Source organism: Euprymna scolopes, chromosome 3 (genome assembly GCF_053919585.1).
Source record: "Euprymna scolopes isolate OS-2025 chromosome 3, ASM5391958v1, whole genome shotgun sequence".
In the NCBI taxonomy this organism is placed as follows: domain Eukaryota; kingdom Metazoa; phylum Mollusca; class Cephalopoda; order Sepiida; family Sepiolidae; genus Euprymna; species Euprymna scolopes.
This window is the reverse complement of record NC_136484.1, coordinates 374,921-397,168: the sequence shown is the minus strand read 5'-3', so window position 1 is coordinate 397,168 and position 22,248 is coordinate 374,921. Positions and strand designations below refer to the sequence as shown.

Below are 22,248 nucleotides of genomic sequence, written 5' to 3'. Positions count from 1 at the left end.
CACGTTTACCAGAACCGAGGATCAGCTGACCAGATTACGTATGAGTGACGTGGTCAGGTTGGCCAGATCTGTGAGACTGGATTTGGGCTTTGAAGAAGACGGACGGCTTAATAGCTGTTCCCTCCCCTTCACTGGGGGTGGGGAATGCTGACGTGTTCAAAGCAAGCAAGATTTACTTCCATATTCTGTGTCGCCATCTGGAAGGAAAATAAAATCTATAAAACCCATTCATCGTCTTGGAGTGATAAATCTTCGTCTAACAGGTACCAGTCTCTTGCTCAAGAGAAGATGAATTCCAGATGGATCACATCGACGACACATGAAGTAAGGTATGTCGAAGAAAATGCATGTAACACACACACACATAACCGCATATGAAACTAGACGATCATACGCACACGGCTGATAATAATCATTCCATGACAACAAATACAATTATGGTCCTCCCCTTTTATGTTATACACCAAACGTCAATTTGGTGCCCCTCTATGATAAACCTAGTGAGAACTTCAATGATAAATCTATGTAACATGATGAAAACCTGCTTTTTGTTGCACATGATCTACTAGTTGGCCAGTAGTGTACAAATTCCAAGAGCGATAGCAGCCTTCTATTATGTCTGAAAGTGACACACTGTTTAATGAGTGAGATCGGAGATGTGCTGCTTTACAACTCATGCTGTCTACCAATCCACATTATGACAAGAAGACCATTGCCAGCACCCTCAAAATGCAAATCCAGAGTATTCAACACTTGAGGGCACAGCTCAATGAATTTTCTGGCCCCGGTTATAGTATTTGGCATGGTTTCAAAGGAGGGCCTCATCATGCCACCTCATATCTTCAAAGTCAGCTTGAAAGTCAACACCAAAGTGTACCTGGATGTGCTGAAGAGTGTGGTGATTCCCTAGTGCAATCAGATAACCGATGGCAGACTCTGGGTGTGGCAACAGGACTCGGCATCAGCCCACGTCCCAGATTTGACTTCAGAAAGTATGCTATAACTTTGTACCCTTCTCTTACTGGCTCCCCTCCTCCTCCAACTTGAACCCACTGGATTACTTTGTTTGGTCATATGTCGAGAACATCCCCAACATGACCTCCCATAACACCAAAACCAGCCTGACAGCCGCCATCCACAGAGTATTTGCCGAGCTTCTGCTAGCGCTCGTAAAAAGGCCATGGTCTCAGTTCCAGACCCATATGAAATCAGAGATTGAGGCAAAATAGATGTCAGCTTTATAACATAATCAAGTTACCTGAATTGATTTTTTTCAATAAAAGTTTTAAAATTAAGCTGTACTTTTCTTTAGTGAAAATTGTTGCCCTAAAGAAATAGAAAGCTATCAAACATTTCTATTTTGCATTCATGGAAGATTCATGATAAAAAAAACATTTGAAAAGTTTAGAAACTGCTGTAACATTTATCGATAACAAAAAAATGAAGAAAATTTCTTACATGCAGTGATGAAATTACTGTTAATATACTTTTTATCATTTGTGTAAAGCACACATAAATATATTTCAAAGAATAGTATAATTTCATACTTTTTCATAGATTTTTATAAGTTTAGATTTGTTATTAATATCAGCCTATATAAATCTAAACTTTGTCTTTAATGTTTATTTCAACTGTTATGATATGTTCATATTCTATATGTCAACTGTACACGTTAAAATACCAAATCTGATTTTACTATGTAGATTTATGTGAAAGTATTTTAAATAAAATAATAGATGTCTTACTGAGAAGAAATGAACGGTAAGTTTGGAATTCAAAATCTGATTTTACTATGTATTTTAAATAAAACAATGAATGTAGGAAAGCAAAATACGAAATATGATAATTCTGAATATATAAATTTCCAAGCTGAGAAAATATGTGACTAAGAATAAATAAATGGTAAACATTGAATCCAAAATCTGATTTCACCACAAATTTCAGATAAAACAATGGACGCTGGACAAGATTTCATAAATGTAAACAGAACTGTTTTGTTGTGAGGCTAAACATTATTTCCCAAGAGAATGACATCATCAATTGTTGCTTAACTTTTAATTTTTTTCTTTCTTCCCTACTAAGGTTGAACCCAGCATGTCATCATGCTAGTAAATTGCTGTCGATCCATTGCAAGGCAGAAAATTTATGGAAGACTGTCCACCTGAATATTCCTTACTGAATCTGTATGTTTGTGGTCTGCATTTTTTTCTTTTGTGTTATTTAGTGCGATTCATTTTTTCCATCTTGTCATTTGCATCGGTGTAATTACAATGCTTTCATCAGCATTTTACAGGTATTTTGTTATTTAGCATGATTCATTTTTGCCATCTGATAATTTTCATCTGCATATTATAATGCTTTCATTGACCTTTTACAGGTATTTTGTGTTATTTTGCATGATTTATTTTTACCATCTGCTCATTTGCATTATTTCACTGACCTTGTATAGTTCTTAACAGCAAATAAGCCTAAATTGATGCATACTGTAAAGGCTTCTCTTGCAATCTAATTACTCTGCTTCTTTTTGCAGTCCTTCGGGACAGATCTCTGTAAAAACAGTTGGTCTTTTCTGTAAATTTTTGGGTATAACATTCCATATTTCTCCATTCAAGGTAGGCTCTATCAGACCGATATCCATTTAGTTCATTAACTGTCTTAATTGGTAACTCATAGGTTGTAAATCAGCAGACATGGCTTTATTTATAAGCTAAATTGGTCTTTGACTTCCATGAATAAGTTCATAATGCCCACACTAAACCATTGAGGTATCTGTTCATTACCATTGATTATATTATAAAATGCTTTTCCATAGTGATGATGAAGAGCAGTTATTTTTATCTGTCAGAAATGCCTTTTATGTGAGTTTTCATGTGTTTATTTAAGATTGATTTTTGAGAAAAAGAATATTTACATAGTGCACAGGAATATGGTTTTTCTCCAGTATGAGTTCTCATGTGTATAGTTAAGGTTGCTTTTTTAGCAAAAGTATTGCCACACACTTCACAGGAATATGGTTTTTCTCCCGTGTGAGTTCTCATATGTGCTATTAAATTTGCTTTTTGGTAAGAAGAATATTCACATACTCTACAAGAAAATGGTTTATCACCACTGTGATATGTCATATGTTTCTGTAAGTAAGATTTAATGGCAAAACAAGAGCCACATACTTCACAAGAATATGGCTTTTCTATGATGTGAGTTTTCATGTGTCTCCCTAAATTTGCCTTATCAGAAGAAGAATATTCACATAATTCACAAGAGTATGGCTTTTCACCAGTGTGAGTTCTCATGTGTCGCGTTAAATCTGGGTTTTTTGTAAAGGAACAGCCACACACTATGCAAGAATATGGCTTTTCCCCTGTATGAGTTCTCATATGTGTAACTAAATATGATTTCTTAGAGCAAGAAAATTTGCAGACTGCACAAGAAAATGGCTTTTCACCAGTATGAGTTCTCACATGTTCAGTTAAATTTGATTTCTGTGTAAAAGAAAAGCCACATACTTCACAGGAAAATGGCTTTTCTTTTGTGTGAGTTCTTATATGTTTTACTAAATTTGATTTATCAGAACAAGAGTATCCACACACTTCACAGAAATGTGGCTTTTTACGAATGTGATTCTTAACATGTCCTTCTAAATGTAATTTATTGGTAAAACAGGAGCCACATATTTCACATGAATGAACATTTTCTCTAGTGTTTGTTTGCATGTTTTATTGTTTATTTCATGAACAAATAGCCAAATAATTTACAAGAAGCTGGGGGTTTTTTCAGTATATGATTGTATGCATTTTTTAATCTTTGATTCTCTGAAAAATTATTTACTCTTGATTTTTAATATTTGCAGATACCTTTAATTGGTGAATTTAATTTGTCATAGAAATATTGTTTCTTGCTCATCGATACTAAATTCAGCAATATCTGTCAAAAAAAAAAATTTAATTTCATTATTTAGATATGAACAGTTTTAATATAAAACATGACGATTTGAATAAAAAAATTAAACAATTGGACTATTATTATTAATTACCTGGAATCAAGAATGTCATTATGCTTTGTTGTATTTGGTGTTGCCGAAGAGGCATAAATATAAACATTGAGTAGGAGGTTGAGAAGAAGAACCGGACTACCTCTTTTTCCTATTAATAGAGTGATCATACAATTCACAAGAGAGGACAAAGAGTACACAAAACCTCATCCAGGTCGTCCCATGGCCCTCTGAAAGAACCTTGTATCTTTTGAAAAGGAATGCAGAAGATGATACCCGGTGCACAGCATCTGGCATTACAACACAAGTTGTGAAGATACCTGACAGCTGTCAGGTATTTCACAAGCTATGCTACTATGGTAGAGCTGCAAGAAGGAACTTCTATCAAGCGCAGAAAAGATTGGGCTCATGAGATGGTGAAGAGACCTATGACCCTTTGAACCAATGTCATTTTCTCAAATGAGTCAAGATTTGCATTATTTCCCGACCTCTGTGTGTATATATATATATATATATATATATATATATATATATATATATATATAGCTTAAAAAGTTAGGAGAATAGAGTAAATTCAATTCTATAGGAAGATACTTATCGGGATAATATAAAGCTCAACAAACTTCATTGGAGCTTATATATTGTTTACTGAACTCTCTGCTCTGCTGGCTAACCCCATACATACATTATACCTTTGTGCCTCACTTTTGTATACATGTACCCTAGTTCTTCATCTCTGCCCCATTTAACTAAATTTCTGTTTAGTTTTTTAGTTTTTTCATTTTATTTTACTCTTCATTTCTTCTTTTTCTTTATTTTTCATTCTTTTATTTGTTTGTCCCTTAATTTTATTCATCTGTTTACTATTATTATTATTATTATCATTATTATTCATAATAGTAGTAGTATATTCTTCCCTTATTATCCCATCATGCCATTCGTCCACATCCTAATTATTTTTGTCTCTTTATCCACTTCCATCAAATTTGCTCCCCCATATTTATACCTCTGCCTTACACTTCAACCTTTCTTCTTGTACACCTAATAAAAGAACAACCCTAGGATTATTACTGCATATTAACTAATATATATCATCTTTTGAAATTTATCATTATAGCCTTACAACTACCCACCCATACAACTGCATAACTTACTCCTTTAACTCACCTCCAAACCTTCCCTTGCATCACTAAATTAAAACTCTAGTACACGACGCCTTATGTAATCAACTCTCAAACTTTCATTAATTCTCACAACATCACACTAAAACCATAGTTCTTATAAGTAATGCTAGGATAACCGTTACTTTTGTTCAATCCTACTTAATTCATCATCATAACATTTCGCCTGAATTATACACCGTCTCAATGTGTTGTCATCTTGGTTGCATCTATCGATAAAAAAAACCTGTATAGATTCTATACGCCTTTCACACGGATAAAATAGAATCACCATCCATCCACTCTTATACCTTCCCTTGAGTCTTAAAACAAACTTCCTACGTTATTTAAGATTATGATAGAAACCCTATACACCTTTTCATTACACTTTATATAATACGCTCCTCCTTTATCTTAGAAATCGACATAATTCCCCCTAACAACATCAATATTTTCATTGATTTATTTTGTTCCTGATCAATCTCATGCTAGACAGCGCATCCCCATTATGTTACCTAGCATCTTCTCTACTCTTCTGATGAGAAACATTAGGCTTCGAAATACCTTGATATAAAGAGTCCCCTCTATCCCCAACTAAATGTTTGTATATCTTTACTAAATAAATGAACCATTCTATATTCACCAATATATAGTTTTTGTGACTTCATTTTCCACTCTTATTGTTTCCTACTTATATATATATATATATATATATATATATATATATATATATATATATATATATATATATATATAATTTATGTGTGTGTGTGTCTGTGGATATAGATATGTATGTATGTATATATATGTATATATATAAAATCATTTTATATAAATTATATAAACACAATTTGCATGAATTATATAAATTATATATCGCATCCTTATGACAACACCCCTGCTGCTCAGACATCGTTTCACATATTTAAAAAATGATACAGACATAAAATATAAATAAATAAAAATAAAGAAAGTTTACTTAAATAAAAAAGCATTGTATATTAACAGATAAAATGATATAAGATCAACAGATCTAATAGATAATAGAAACATCATAATAAATTTAATATTAAACTGTTGTTTCCATTATGAATATAATGAACATCATTGCCACTTACTTCCGGTCTGAATTCAAATCATAATTAATTTCTCATTCGCTACAACTAAACTAAATAATAAATCAATAAAATAAACGAAAAAATTAACAAATAAATATTTTTAAAATAGTGAAAATCAAAACAATAGTTAGGCTGTAGAAATCAATTTTCCTGTCCAGTGGAAAAGTGTCTCAGAAGTAAGGATTATAGTTACGGAAGTGTAACGATTTCTGCCGAAGTTGCTGACATTCCAGAACTTCAAAATCCAAGTGAATCATTACAAAAGAAGGTATCTTGTGTAATTAAAGAGCTGTTCATTAGCGATAGGGGTTTTCTGTTTGATCCTCAAACATAAAATGTATCAATAAATTGTTGGTAGTGAGGAGTTCAATGGATAAAATAAGTGTTAATAACATCATGGGAGAGAAAGAGTCACAGAAACAATCAGATGAGAAAAGTTGTTTTGTTGAGAGGCCAAAATGACCTTTGTTGACTATGGCAAAAAGGTGGCTGGAACGAACAGTCGATAGTAGTCATAGAGAATAGCACCTACAACTTCTGGATGACATGAGGCTGAAAAGGGGATTCCAGTTTCAATAAAATAAGGGAGCAATCAGTAGGTAATGACTGAACAAAGGGAAAAAATAGGGTTAGTATCTGATCTTTTCTTATGTTGGCAGAATGGGAAAAATCTAGAGATTGTTTCTAAGGAAAATATATTAGGGAATATAATTAAAAAAATGTATGAGCATTTTGGACAAATGTTAGGCATTTTTTTTTAAATGAAATGAAAGAGTCTTATATTTTGGGCTCTCAGGCATTTTTGGGAGATTGAGAAAGACTGTGAGTGGCAATTGTTATTGAATATAAATATTCATTAAAGAATGTTATTGAAGCAAAATATTTCAATATACAATTGGCATTAAGAAAAATGAAATGTTAGCTAAAATTCAAGAACTATTAGCAAGAGTGCAAGTATCAAATTCACCTCCTCTATTAATAATAATCTGACTATAATGATTTTGAATAGTGATATGAAAAAAACAGAAAAGCATAGACTATGGAATGGGTACAGTTATAGTATAGAAATGTTTTAATTTATCTGGGAGCATCATAGGAAGATTTCATAATAAAATGATCACCCACTTTCTGATCATCATCAATTTCTTTTTTTTTTTTACAAAGACGTCACCACTTATCAAGTCCCAGGGGCCACTTGATGATAAGGGTTAATGAGTGTACAGTAGTCAATGGGATAATATCATAGTAATCGTTAGTAGTGGAAATTTGGTAAATTGGATTACTTAAGGAAACAGCTCATCAAGAACTTGTTTACATTGGACTTGAAGACGACCATATTGTAGTCAGCTGGAAAGCAGGAAAACAGAAGAGCGTTACACAGGCGTGCAGTTCTAAGAAAGAAGCTTTGTTCATGGAATCTACATTTAGGTTTAGGCACAGATAAAGAGTGGGGGAGATTATTGATAGTGGTTTCAGTTAAATGAGTGTTTTTTTGTGAAAGTTTGGCGAGGGGAGATTATGAAGTGGAGCACAGACGAGCAGTTGCTATGAAAATAATGATCAAGCAGAAACAAACTCGCAACGTCACTCCTGTGGGAAAGAGGTTGTAAGGAAGAGAAACGGACATCCCCCACTCGGCTACAAAATCTATTTTGAACTCTGTCAAGGCAGGTTAAGGTGCTTCTAGCAGCTCCAGATGTTGCAACAGTACTTCATCCTTGGATGTACCTGGCTCATATACAGGTAAAGAATTGCATCAGCAGTAAAATTACTGGAGCGGTAGAAGAATCCCATCATTTTTCCAGCAATCTCAGTAACGGATTTGATGTACATGTTCCATTTTAGATCAGAAGTAAAGGTCAAACCTAGAAGCTTGTCAAAACCAATGCATAAATGATAATACCATTAGTTGTAATGTTGTTATGTACTATGTGGGGGAAGTGATTTGAGGGGGTAGTAAACAAATCTTGGTCAGTTTTCTAGTTTTCTTATGTCGGTTTTAAATTTTTGAGTCTCTTTTAATAGGTTTTTTATTTTTTCTTCGGTTTTAAAGAAAAATCTGGAAAATATACAGAGCAAATCAAAGTATTATCGTTAGTGAATTTAATAGCAAAACTAATTATATCACTTGACTGTAGTTTTACAAATTACATTGTGATTTTAGAAGTTAAATATAAATTTCAAGGGTAAAATTCTGCCCCCCCTCTCTGAAAATTGACACCATCATAAAACTAGACAAAATAAAGAAAAAAATCGCCCACCCACAATAAAAATAATAAATAAAAACGACAAAACTTAGTTGCATTTTTTCTACATTAGACCAACTTCAAATTACATTATTTATTTTATAGTAAACATGATTGATTTTTCAGAAATCACAAAATATGTACTATTAGGTTGACTAGAAAGTTCTTGTGGAATTTTAAATTTTGATTTAAAATGATGTATTTTAAAATAAGTTTTCATTATAATACCTTTAGTTTATATATCATTTTAAAGAGTATTTTCGTTCTATCTAATTGTTTAAATTACAATCGTTTTACAACAATTATGTCTTCTTTACATGTTATGTTGAATATAAGATGGAAAAAAGCAAATTCAAACAATTTTTATTTCAATTCAAGCTAGGCCCAAAACCTGCTGAAACTGCTCGCAATATCAATGAAGCAGTTGGACGAGTAGCTGCTACTGAATGCACAGCACAATGGTGGTGTAAGAAATTTTGTAGCAGCGATGAGAGTCTTGAAGCTGATGAGTATAGGTGTCGGTCAACGGATGTTGACAACAATCAAGAATCTTAGTCAATCCCAATCCATGCACAACTCATTGAAAACTTGCATCTGAATTAGACGTAATGTATAAGATGATTTCCAACTACTTGAGAGAGATTGGATAGACAAAAATCTTGATAAATGGGTGTCTCACAAATTGAATGACAACCAAAAGAAATGGTGCTATAAAGTGGCATCTCCCCTTCTTTTACACAACAAGAATGCCTCATTTATCGATGGGGTTGTGATTTGTGATGAAAAATTAATTCTTTACAACAACCAGTGATGCTCAGCTCAATGGCTAGAAGACGACAAAGCTCTATGATACTTCTCAAAGCCAGAGTTGCATTAAAAGAAGGTCATGCTGACTGTTTGGTGATCTGTGACTGGTCTCATTCATTACAGGCCAAACTATTACAGCAGATAAGTACTGTCACCAAATGGATGAAATGTAGAAGAAACTTCAACAACACCCACTATTAGTCAACAGAAAACACCCAATTCTCTTCCACGACAATGCCCAACCACACGTTGATAAACCGACCCTGCAGAAATTGAACGAATTGGGTTACAAAACTCTGCCTCATCTGCTATACTCTCCAAACCTTTCACTTACTGACTACCACTTTTTCAAGCATCTTGACAACTTTCAGCATGAGAAATGCTTCAAAAAACCTAAGCAAAATCAAAAACTTCTTCAGTGACTTCGTTGTCACCAGACCGCAAGATTTTTACCTTACTGGCATAAATACCCTTGTTTATGTTGGCAAAAGTGTGTTGATTCTGATGGGGCTTATTCAGATCAATAAATTTTTGCTTGAGCCAAGATATGTTCATCTGAATTTAAAAATTCAAAACTGCAATAACTTACTTGTCAACTTAATAATATGAACACATTTTTACTTAAATCTAAATATCTAATCATTTTGTTAATCACCGATTTATAAATTCTTAATTAGGTCTTTCATATAAGATGTTAGGAATAAATTATTTATTGGATTGAAATAAAAATAAACTTATTTAATTAAATGATGAGATTGCCATTGTAAACAAAAGGCAATAAAAATTTGTGTATAGGTGATAAAATGGTTTTATGTCTGGTTTTAAGATTACATCATAATGACCCATTTTGTATTGTGCATTAAATCTAAAGAAAAATATGTTTAAAATGTTTTTAATATTGCTCAAGACTAAAAGTGTTAAATGTTGTTCTTTGCATAATAGTAAAGTAGTTTTTACTCTGAAATTTTCATTATGTCACGATTTTAAAATAGATAATATTATCTGTTATACACCATTTTAGTTGAATTTTCATAGAAATTGTTTAAGACAGTGATATCATAATTTAATCTTACTTAAATGTCTAAGATAATTGAAAAACATTGAATAATTTTTTTAAATATTACAAAAACTGGTATTTCTGCATCTACCGGCCCTTGTATTTTACAAAGTTTTTGAGTGCCCAGCCACTGACAGGAAAAACTAGAAAAGACTGCCCAAGCCATCATCAAATGGTAAACTGTTATGATGAATTGATAATGATAAGAAAATAAACAAATAAATAAAAAATATAACTTGAACTTACTGTAACTTACATGAAGAAAAATTTATTTATTGTTTGTAACAAACATTAATCTTTTTTTTCTTTATTTTTTAAATTCAAGAAATTTTTTTTAAGAGTTTTGTTGTGTTTTTGAGAAAGAATTTATGTTTCTTCTATTCATTTAATTTTTTTGTAAGAAAGTGTTCTTTTTTTGTTTTTATCCAAGAAAGAATGGTGTGAAAATGAAAAAAGAATTGTAAGGGAAGCCTTTTTCCTTTTTTTTTTCAGAATTTTTTGAGAGAAGGACGAAGAGACGAGTTTGTTATAGGTCAGGCTACTTTCTTAGGATTTATTGTTAGTAAACTGTTGGGAAACCACAGGCAAAATGGGATTAGAATAGCCAGCAGACATGGAAGGAAGCTTCCCAACCGGGTATCTTTTTGTAATTTGGTTTATGATAGAGATAAATGTATTTTACCTAAATTTTTGCATCTACATAAACCTCTTAAAGTTTCTGTCATATTCTACATTCTTTTTTGTTGCGCTGCTTGCCTCCTTCCACATTTGCTCCACATGGTTCGTTGTAGTCTTTGTCAAAGAGTCTATGAAATGCAGACTGTGGTTCACCATAAAGTGGTAAAAACCTACTCCTCCTAAATTGCTGTAAGCCTTCCAACAGTCTGATAAAATTCCCCAGCAGAATATTTTTTTATTATTATAAGAACAATGCTTTTCACTTCCCAGTCAAGTATAGTGACCAAGAACCCCTCCCCTCCTTTTTGGTGGTGTCTTATCAAAAATGCAGAGTAGTTCGCTGAGCTGGCCATTATACTTTCGTCGGTTGACTACCAACTAGTTGATTTTGACAGTGCGCCCTGGGTCTCCAAGTTGCCAGGGATTCTAAGGAAATAGTCCTAGCAAATGACCCTCATGAAATTTTTTCAGTCCACTACAGTATGGTCGGAATGTATCTCACATTTCTGAGAGGGATTTTTTTGTGATGGTCATGTCATGTGACCATAAGTATAGTAGATAGTAGAGATTTCCAATTTGAATTTGCCAAAAAACGTTCTGTGATGCAAAGAGGTCCACTGTCTGTATTTTGTATCAGAATACCTCAAAGCAAAACCAGCACTAACTGATGGGCGTTTCCTTATGTGGCATTTTGTACTACAGGCCTTGTATGTCAAAGAACTTCTGTTTTTGACAAAATGCTAGCACATCCTTTGGTGTTTGCAGTAATCTATCCAGCAACGATATATACACTATCTTCTTCCATTTAGGAGGGAGGGGGAATTCCTGAAAACTTTACATGTTCCTTTTTTTGCAGGAATTAATATGAAAATTTTATTTCTCCAAATTCTTGAAGAAAAAAAAATACATCTGCTTACATTCTAATTGCCTAAAACCACAACATTATAAATTTCTCATTGGTTCAGTGTTTCTACCATTGAGATTGGCCTAAGCATTCCTAGTAATGAGATCGGCTGTTTCCAGTTGTTCCCGTCAGCGACCGGGCACTAGCAGTGTCAGAAAATCGCCATTAAAAATGCGTGATAAAAACTTAAATAATTAGACTTACTATCTTTCGAAGCTTATAACTACTTAAAAAATGTCATTCAAACTCTAATTCTTTTTTTTCAATAAAAGGAGAAAAGACCAAATTTAAAAATAATAACAGGTTTAACAGCAAAATATGCAATATTTGTTTTTTTAAATCGGTTTTCTTTCAAAAATATTTCAAGAAAATCAACAAATTATAACTTACTTCGAATATAATATCTATATATATAAAAGCAAGAATGTGTGTTAGTGTGTGTGCATTTTTCTGTATGTCCGCCAAAGGCTTTTTTCGCCGGGATTCTCGGGAGGAGGGGGGGTACTATTTCTTATAACTTTTTATATGCTATCGAGATCATAATATGTAACACTTACGAAACAACGTAGTAAGTCTTTTATTTCAGCGACTTTTATCTTACAAAATTTGTGCTGTGAATTTGTTTTCTTTCTACTGCTTCTGCTGCTATGGTATGAAATTTGACCTAGAAAACCACCTGGGTTTATAAACACTTATTTTCGACTCATCCAAAGTTACTGCCTTCGCAGTATCGTGTTATGTCATCAGACTACTAACCTCAAGGCTTTGGGTTCGAGCCTACCTTCATCCTAAAACTTTATTTTTTGTTTTTTTTATATTTAAACAGGGTTATTACTTTTAGTTTCCATCTACCCCTGCCAACACACACACACACCTATTTTTCGCGTTTACTGTTTTTTGTTTTTATTTTTCAGATTTTTTAAAGAAGTTTTAACATCATTCGTTTTTGGGGGTTTTTTTATCACGTTCGCCTTTTCTTTTTTAGGTTTTTGTTTTAACATTATTCGTTTGCATCACGGTCGTTTGTTTTTTATAATAATTAAGCAGGGTTATTACTTCGCTTATTCTTTTGTTTTGATTTACCCCCCCCCCACACACACACCTCTAAACACTCGGGCAATGCCGGGTATCCCCACTAGTACATATAAAAATTCCAAAACATCACTTACCTATAAAAAATACTAATCAATGGGTACTTCCATTCTTCATTGTTAAAAATTTATCCATATTTATATTATATTCCATGCCCCTTTTAAATAAAATACTTTTTTAAGCAATGATTCAAAAATACCATGATAATCAGATGTTTCAGAACTGGTATAAAGGAAGACAAATGTCTCCTTTTATTCGAGTTGAGAACTTCGGTGGCCTTAACCGCCAGAATTAATCTCCTTTTCTATTGTTGGCTATCAACAAAAGTTAGTTAAATATGTACTTATCAGTTTTGCCGTTAAAAAAAATTCCACTCGACCGATTTTCCATTTTGTTTTTTATTCTCTTAAAGAAATACATGAGTTTTTGATTTAATATATATTTCTTCTTTATGGAGTGATTTTTTTTTAATCTAAAAAAAGAAAAAATATTGAATGAAACAGAAAAAATTGTTGTAGGCATTCAATCTTTTCAGGACAAAAATTTTAAAAATGTAAGGTTTCACTTTAAAAAAAATCAACATGGTTTAAAATAAAAGGTTTTAAACTTTTGACTTTACAGGTAAATTTGCACAAAACTATTCGTTTTTTTTTTTAATTAAATTATCTTATTTATTGATCTTTTATCTTCAATTTGTGATATATAAATCTGAAGTGAGAAAATTAATTATTTTCATTTTAATAAACATTTCAAAGGGGGGGTGAATTAAAAAAAACGTTTGTCTATATTATATTCGGTTTATTGGAAAGAGCATAAAATTTCACATTTAACCTGCAAATATTGTAAAAGTAAAAATTGAACCAATAGGAAAATTTTGATAGATTTTTAAATTGAAAACAATTGAACTCGTAAAATCCAATTCATTTTATTACGTAAAAAAATGGCTGCATGAGTGCACGCAGGCACTTTGTAAACACTGTTTTTTTTTTTTAGATAAAAAATAATATTTCTATTATTGGTGAAAGTGCACTGGGGGACCACCCGAAGACGATTAATGCACGGTTGCCGCACTGGTTGTTCAATCTGCAAAGAGTGTTTATTCCGAGAGCCGTTCTTAACATGGGGAGGTTGGGGGTGTTTATTCTGAAAGGCATTTTGGCAAGACTGGAGTTTAGGTGGAAAAATAATCTGGAACCCTTTATCACATAAAAGGAACTAATTTCCCTAATCACCGGTACGTTACTATGTCAATAATATAGGTATTTCAGAAGTTGTTTTTGAAAACAACTTAAAGAAGCCCAACTTTTTATTATTTATTTTAAAACGTTTCACGATATCTTTTTTCATGATATCTTTCTTCTCTCATTTTTTACTTCTTTATTTTAAACAACATTTTTTTAATTTTAAACAGAACGTTCCACGATATCTCAAGCACCTTTTTTTAGCACGGTAACAAAAATACATAAGTACCGAACGTTTTATAATTAATAAATTTAAATTTGAAACAGAGAAATAATAAATTGCAAGATATTACGCGTTTAATATTGATTTGTATCGTTTATAACTACTCACGTAATTTAATAATAATCACGCGATTCAATTTTTAATTAAAAAAATATTGTTTAAACTTAAACTTTAAAAAGTCTGATAATTTATTATTTCTATTTATGTATTGTTTATCATTAAGGTACTAGTGCGTAGAGCGATCCGGACGTAAATAATAACGTTATATTTAAAAAGCCATTCTTAATATGGGGAGGGGAGAGTGTTTTGTACATATTCTATACTTCAGCCTTACAATTGAATAAAAAACATATCATAAAACTTTAATTAAACTTGGAAATACGATTTAAAAAATAGCGCGGATCACTCTCTGCACTAGCACCTTCATTAAAAAGGTATTCATTGTATTAAAAAAAACATGGAACATATAAGACATTTAAATATGAATAGAACTTTTCATAATTGTAACCTACGAAAACCTTTTTTATTTTAATTAAAAGCAATATAAAAAAGAAGTTTGGGTTTTTTTTAGTTGTTTTCAAAAACAACTTCTGAAATACCAATATTGTTTGTATATTATTGACATTAGTTCCTTTTATGTGATAAAGGGTTCGAGATTATTTTTCCACCTAAACTCCAGTCTTGCCGGCATTTTCTCATTTTCAACCTCCTAGTAATCAACTTTTTAAAGGTAAATCTTCGGGTGGTCCCCCAGTGCACTTTCACCCTATTATTTTTCAAAAAACTTTAATAGTTTATTTTGGAAACATATTCCATAAAGAAATTGGTACTTGTGCATTTAACGAACCAGACGTAACTCAGCATTTGCTCGGCTTTGTCCGGCGTATGACGTCAACAGCCGAATAAAACCGAGCGTTGGCGATAAAATAAAAACAACGCTACAACAAAATATCTGTACAATGAAATTGTAAAATGTAGAAACATAAAATTAAATAAGTAAAAAGCAAAAACCTACCGTTCATTTATGTTTTTTTATTAATATTGTTTGAAATTGTTTTCCGTTTTCAAAATAAATACATATAAAACAAGTTTTTTTTGTTGGCAAAAGTTTAGTGCAGCCTCTGGGGTCTGGAGTGTGGAGAAATGCGTGACTTACCTGGATAGACCACGTGCGGGTCGGTCACCAAAAATAAATAAAAAGAAAGAAAAGAAATGGTCAAGACTCTTATTTATAGAGTAGTGATCACGTGAGTTAGAAGAATATGCAAATAGAGGTGAACGATTTTGCGATATAAAAAGCCTGTGTTGTTAAGAGGAGGGGAGACTGTTGGCAGAAGTCAGTGCTGTCAGACGTGCTTTAGAGTTTTGTTATTATATGCTGTGTTCGATTGTTGGGAGAGAGAAAAGAGAAGAGGAGGAACCAAGAAGACATTCTGCAGATACTTGACTTTGTGTTGGTTTTAAGCTATCTCGGCGCTTGGTGTGCGGTTACTAACAATGGACAGATTCGACATTCGCTTAATACCCGAGTTCGACGGATCTACCACTGGACCGGCTGTCGTTGAATGGATTGAAAAGGCAGAGAAAATCTGTAAACTGTGCAAAATTAAAGAACCAGCCACAGTTATCCCTTTGAGGCTAACCGGAGGGGCCTATGCAGTCTACCAACAACTCGGGGATGAACCAGACTGGGATGAAATCAAGCAGAGCCTGTATACAGCGTTTGGTACAGATCCATTTGTTGCGTGGCAACAGTTCACGAGCCGGACACTTCAACCCAAGGAAACAGTCGACGTGTACCTAGCCGACCTGCGAAAATTATCTGTACCGTTTGGTGGGGTCAACGATAAAATATTAAGCTGTGCTTTTTTGGTAGGCCTACCCGAGGAGGTCAGTAAACTGTTGCGGGCATCATCAAGAATCGATGAATTGTCAACTGATGAGTTATTGGCCCGAGCTCGAAACATCTGTAAGGAACAGGAACCAATTGCAGCAGCAGCTCGTTTTCGACATGGAGGCAATGTGGACTCTCTTCCAGATAGTAATAAGCATGCCACCCCAGTGTGCTATAAATGTGGGGAGGCCAATCATTTTGCTAAAGAGTGCCGGAGTGATAGGAGAGGTGTATATCCACAATCAAAGAGACCAGTGCAATGCTATCGCTGCAATAAGTTTGGGCACATATCTCGCAACTGTTCGGGAAACGAAGTTGGGGGCAAGGTACTATCGCTACCCTTGCCCCCTGCCAACCAATAAACACAGGATTGCCTGTCATTAGCGTTAAACTTGATGATGTGCAGTGTTCAGCACTTATAGACACGGGGTGTTCCCGGTCTATAGTTAGTGCCCATTGCTGTCCGGTGTGGCGGAGGAACCCAGTTGGCGTTATGACCATCAATGGCTTATCACGGGTATGTTGTGGTGAAGGGACAGTCACAATCTGCACTGAGAAGGGTGACACAGCTAAAGTTGACGTTCTGGTGATGCAGGAGAAACCCCTTGGCTACGACATGTTGCTTGGAATTGATGCAATACAAGCACTAGGAGGCGTTACAATCACAGCAGCTAGAGGTATCAGGCTTGGAGAAGGGAAAGACGTCTGTGCAGCCATGTCGATTGAAGAAAAGGACTTCTGTGCTACATTTGATGACAACGAAAGGGTGTGGACTGCAGAGTGGAAATGGGCCATGGGCCAGGAACCAGATCGGCTGTGCAACACGATTCCAGAGTATGCAGTTTCTACCAAGAATAGGGCCGCATATGAAGAAGAACTTCAGATGTGGATTGACAACGGTTGGTTAATACCATACCCACAGGAACGTCTGGGACCACCCAAGGGATTAATTCCGCTCATGGCTGTTGAACAACCTACCAAAGAAAAAATTCGTCCCGTAATGGATTACCGAGAGTTGAATCGGCATGTTGATGCGTTTACCGGAAACGCAGATGTGTGCGCTGCTAAACTGAGAGAGTGGCGTCAAAAAGGGAGCAATGTAGCACTTCTGGATCTAAAGAGGGCCTACCTGCAGATACGTGTCCATGAGTCATTATGGCCGTTTCAGACAGTACTACTCAAGGGAAAACTATATTGTTTGACACGTTTGGGTTTTGGCCTAAACGTAGCACCCTTGATTATGACATCCATTATTAAAACTGTTTTGATGCAGGATGAGACCACAGCAAAAGCTGCTTCAGCCTACATAGATGACATCTATGTTAATGAGGACATAATGTCTGCGGATGCAGTTCGAATAAAACTGAAAGCGTTTGGGTTAATAAGCAAAGACCCTAAGCGCCTAAAGGATGGAGTGCCCGTGCTAGGCCTCGAGGTCTGGGAGGAGGGCAATACGTTGCGATGGAAACGAGGGAGCCCACTTCCAAAGTTACCCAATGTATTAACAAGACGTACTGTGTTTTCTATCTGTGGTAAATTGGTAGGACATCTACCTGTCTGTGGATGGCTCTGATCGGCAACAGGAGTGGTGAAAAGACGAGTGACTACAGTAACAAAAGGATGGGACGATGTTGCAGATGATGATTCTCTCCAACAAATGATGGCTGAAATGTTGTCCAGAGTGCATAGGAATGACCCTGCCTGGGGTGAGTGGCAAGTGTCTGGAAACGAACTAAATGCATGGGTTGACGCAAGTTCGTTGGCTACAGGTGTCGTGTTGGAGCAACTAGGTGTTGCTGTGGAAGATGCATGCTGGCTTCGTCCGAAAAATGATGCCCAACATATAAATTTGGCAGAACTTGATGCCACGTTAAAAGGTCTTAATCTCGCATTGCAATGGCAGACTAATGTTGTGCATCTCCACACTGACTCATTGTGTGTTTACCATTGGTTAACCGACACCTTGACTGGAAAGGCTCGAGTTAAGACTAGAGCTGCAAGTGAAATGCTAGTACGAAGGAGACTAGCAATAATTAAGCGTCTAGTTGACGAATACAGCTTGCAGGTAGACATTACGTTAGTCTCGTCGATGCAGAATTTGGCTGATAGCTTGACTCGAGTACCAAAGAGGTGGATCGATGCAATGAGGCAGGGATCCGATCTTCAACAACAAACATGCGCGACTGTAACGGATCAATTAACACCTGACCAGATCCGTATGATACACCAGCAACTGCACCAGCCAATGGGATTTACCAATATGAACAGCGTGTGAAAGGAGTTGATGCCATACCATCAGTGGTGAGTGTTGTCAATACACCATATCAGGTGGGAGACCTTGTTTGGATAAAACCCCCAAATGCTGGGTGCACTACGAAATTTTTCCGGGGAAAAATAGATGAAATCATAAGTCCTCAGACCATGTTGATTGGTGGCATACCACGTCACGTAAAAGATATCCGCCCTTGTTATACCTCTTCTGATTCTGAGGACGATGAGGAGGATCACACACCGTTCAGAGATGATCCTGATCACTTACTGCCCCTTCAGGTGAGCATAGAAACACCACCAACAGAACCAGATGAGGGAATGATGGGACATACTGATGACAATAGTGAGGAGAGCGATGGACACAAGGAAGTAATGCCTCATCGAAATACTCGACAGAGACGAATACTGCCCACCCCCCGTGATTGCGAAACCCAGCGAGAAGGGATGATGGAGCATACCGAGGAGATGACGCCTCCGATTCTTCGGAGAAGTACCCGACAAAGACGGATACTGCCCCCCTGCCCTGATTGTGAGACACCGCCTATGGAACCACGAGACGGGATAATGGAACAGACTGGTAGTAATGATGGTGGTAATGAAGAAAACAGCAATGAGGAAGTGCTTCTTCGAAGGAGTACCCGCCAACGACGATTGCCCGCATGTCCTGTTTGTGATCATGAGATCAGGGGGGAGTGTGGAGAAATGCGTGACTTACCTGGATAGACCACGTGCGGGTCGGTCACCAAAAATAAATAAAAAGAAAGAAAAGAAATGGTCAAGACTCTTATTTATAGAGTAGTGATCACGTGAGTTAGAAGAATATGCAAATAGAGGTGAACGATTTTGCGATATAAAAAGCCTGTGTTGTTAAGAGGAGGGGAGACTGTTGGCAGAAGTCAGTGCTGTCAGACGTGCTTTAGAGTTTTGTTATTATATGCTGTGTTCGATTGTTGGGAGAGAGAAAAGAGAAGAGGAGGAACCAAGAAGACATTCTGCAGATACTTGACTTTGTGTTGGTTTTATGGAGCTGGTCCGCAAAGTTTGTAATATTCATTATTATTTCGTCAGTTATCTTTTTAAAACAATTTTTTTAAAAAAAACTCTCTTCAAATAAGCGTTTCTGGAGTTGTGACACTCTACCAATTGATAACGAAATTCTCGTCTGCTTAATCGGCAACGCTCGGTTATATCCGGCTGTAGTGTTGACGTCATGCGTCATTGCGTCGGACAAAGCCGAGCAAATGCTGAGTTACGTCTGGTTCGTTAAATGCACAAGTACCAAGAAATTAAATAACCCACTTTAAAAAGAGAAATTACGAGTTTTGTATATTTTATTCGCAGTTTTGTGTTAAGGATGTCACCTAGCCGGGCGGGCACACCCGAGAATGTGAAATAAGTACTAAAAAATCCTACCTTTCATTCCAGAAAATTCCATATGAAAAACACGCGAAAAACCAGGATGATTTCTTTTTCTTTTATGTTCCAACAGAAAATTTGGTCGGTTTGTCGTATTGTAAAGCGATACAATTTCTGTTTTGTGTGTTCGTTAAAAAATAAAATATACGGAGATATAAAATAATGGGAGTAAACGGAAGAAAATCCGTCCCGGTGCGACTAAAAACCGGTGTAAGCTAAAAATCTCACATTGTCCTATCTACAAATGTTCCGCCATTAGACCACGACGAGACCGGGTTGCATGTTTTAATTATTAATTATAAGTTTTAATGGAAAGGTTTTATTTAGAAAAGAAAATATTTGTATTATTTTTTTAGTAAAACCTGCGGACTATGTGCTGTTTTACGGTTGTTTTAAAAATGAACGGAAATTTAAATTTCGTTCCGTTTTAAATTCGGTACATTTTTCTATTACGTCCAACCATCGTTCACATTCGACATGTCAACTTTTATAGGGTTTCGGATATGCTGACAAGGTTAGGGTTGTTTATTCAGAAAGCCGTTCTTAACATTTAACACCCCAATGAATGCATTGACGATGATATTTACGACTTTTAGAAGGCGAACCATTAAAAGATATATTTGCCTTACTTAAAGAATGCTAGATTTATTTTTGTTGTCTTTAAACCCCCACCCACCCAATATTTTTGCTGATGAGAAGACTTTGTTTCAAAAAACTATATGATAAAATTATTGTCCAAGGCTTATTGTCTATCTCAATAAAAACATCGTTTCCGAAACGATCGTGCAATTTATTGATTTTGTTTGTTCTTTCTTGTGAAACCGATTTTTAATTTGAATTATAAATTATCAATCATCTTACTTAATATTAAAATAGATCTAGGATATATATGCCTATCGAGCTTATTATATATTGTGGTTAAATACAATGACCCCACAACTCAATCTTCACTCTTCAATCCTGCAGTCCACTCCAATGCACTTCTGACAGCAATTGCTTCTGCCAAACAAAAAAGACACCCTCTCTCCCAAATACAGGCTTTTTATAGGACAAAATCGTCCAAAGTTATTTGCATACTCTTCCCATGATCTCTAGTCTATAAATAGACGCAGTGGCCATTCTCTTCTTCTTCTGAAGCGGGCGTTGCCAGTGGTAAAAGGTTTGCACGATTTTTATTTTTTTATTTTTTTTTTTTTTACTACACGCCCCCATGATCATTAAAGATCATTCACATCTCATAATCCCGTGTCCAGATCGGCGCATTGCGTTCTCTTTGTGGTCTCTGCATCGGCACCGGTTCATCTTCATCACTCCCTGGCTCAGTACCACCATCCTCATCACCTAAATGGACCACACGCCTTAAATCTAAAACATGTCGTGGCATTCCATTGACACTTAAGTTGTTTGGGGATTGCACTCCTGTTATCACTCCTCTTCCCCACTGCGTTGTGCATCGGGCATTAGGCGGTTTCACCCAAACTTCTTCTCCTATTTGGATTCTGGCTGGTCCTTGATCATTAATTTCCGGTGACATGTCTCTAGGATGTCTCCATTCGTAATTAAAGATTGCTCTATGTGGTACTGTGTCATCTCTTTGCCCGACCTTAGGGGACATGTTGTACCAAAATGTGGCCTCTTCAGGCGATATTCTTCCTCTCTCAGCTATTGCTTTCACGGTCCGATGATGTCGCTCCACAATGCCATTTCCTCCAGGTCTGTAGGCTGCCCTGTAATAACTTTTAATCTTCCATTTTTTTAGCATCGTCTGAAAGATTTCTGAGCGAAAAACAGTGCCGTTGTCCATTATCACCTCCCTTACTAGACCTCGTTCAAGCATCACCTTTTCTAATTCAGTTGCAACTGCAGATGCGGCTTCCACTCGCAGTTCCTTCCATATCGCCAGTCTACTTGGCCCACAATCAATTATTGATAAGTACGCTCTCCCTCGGTAGTGTGCTATGTCAATAGCTAGTCTCGTCCAGTTCGTTAAAACTCAAACAAACCGTCCAAAGTTATTTGCATACTCTTCCCATGATCTCTAGTCTATAAATAGACGCAGTGGCCATTCTCTTCTTCTTTCTTCTGTCACTCTCTGAAGCGGGCGTTGCCAGTGGTAAAAGATTTGCACGATTTTTTTTTTTTTTTTTTTACTA

General features: G+C 35.4%; 1 protein-coding gene across 1 annotated transcript in view; it reads right to left on the bottom strand.

The window, feature by feature from the left end:
- Positions 1–22,248, bottom strand: part of LOC145252697 (uncharacterized) — a 109,541-nt gene extending 87,293 nt beyond the window's left edge. Inside the window, exon 1 of the mRNA XM_080112521.1 lies at positions 20,093–22,248. Within this exon, the coding sequence (XP_079968647.1) occupies positions 21,324–21,932 (609 nt within the window). The 5' untranslated portion in view covers positions 21,933–22,248 and the 3' untranslated portion in view covers positions 20,093–21,323. The remainder of the gene's footprint in view (positions 1–20,092) is intronic.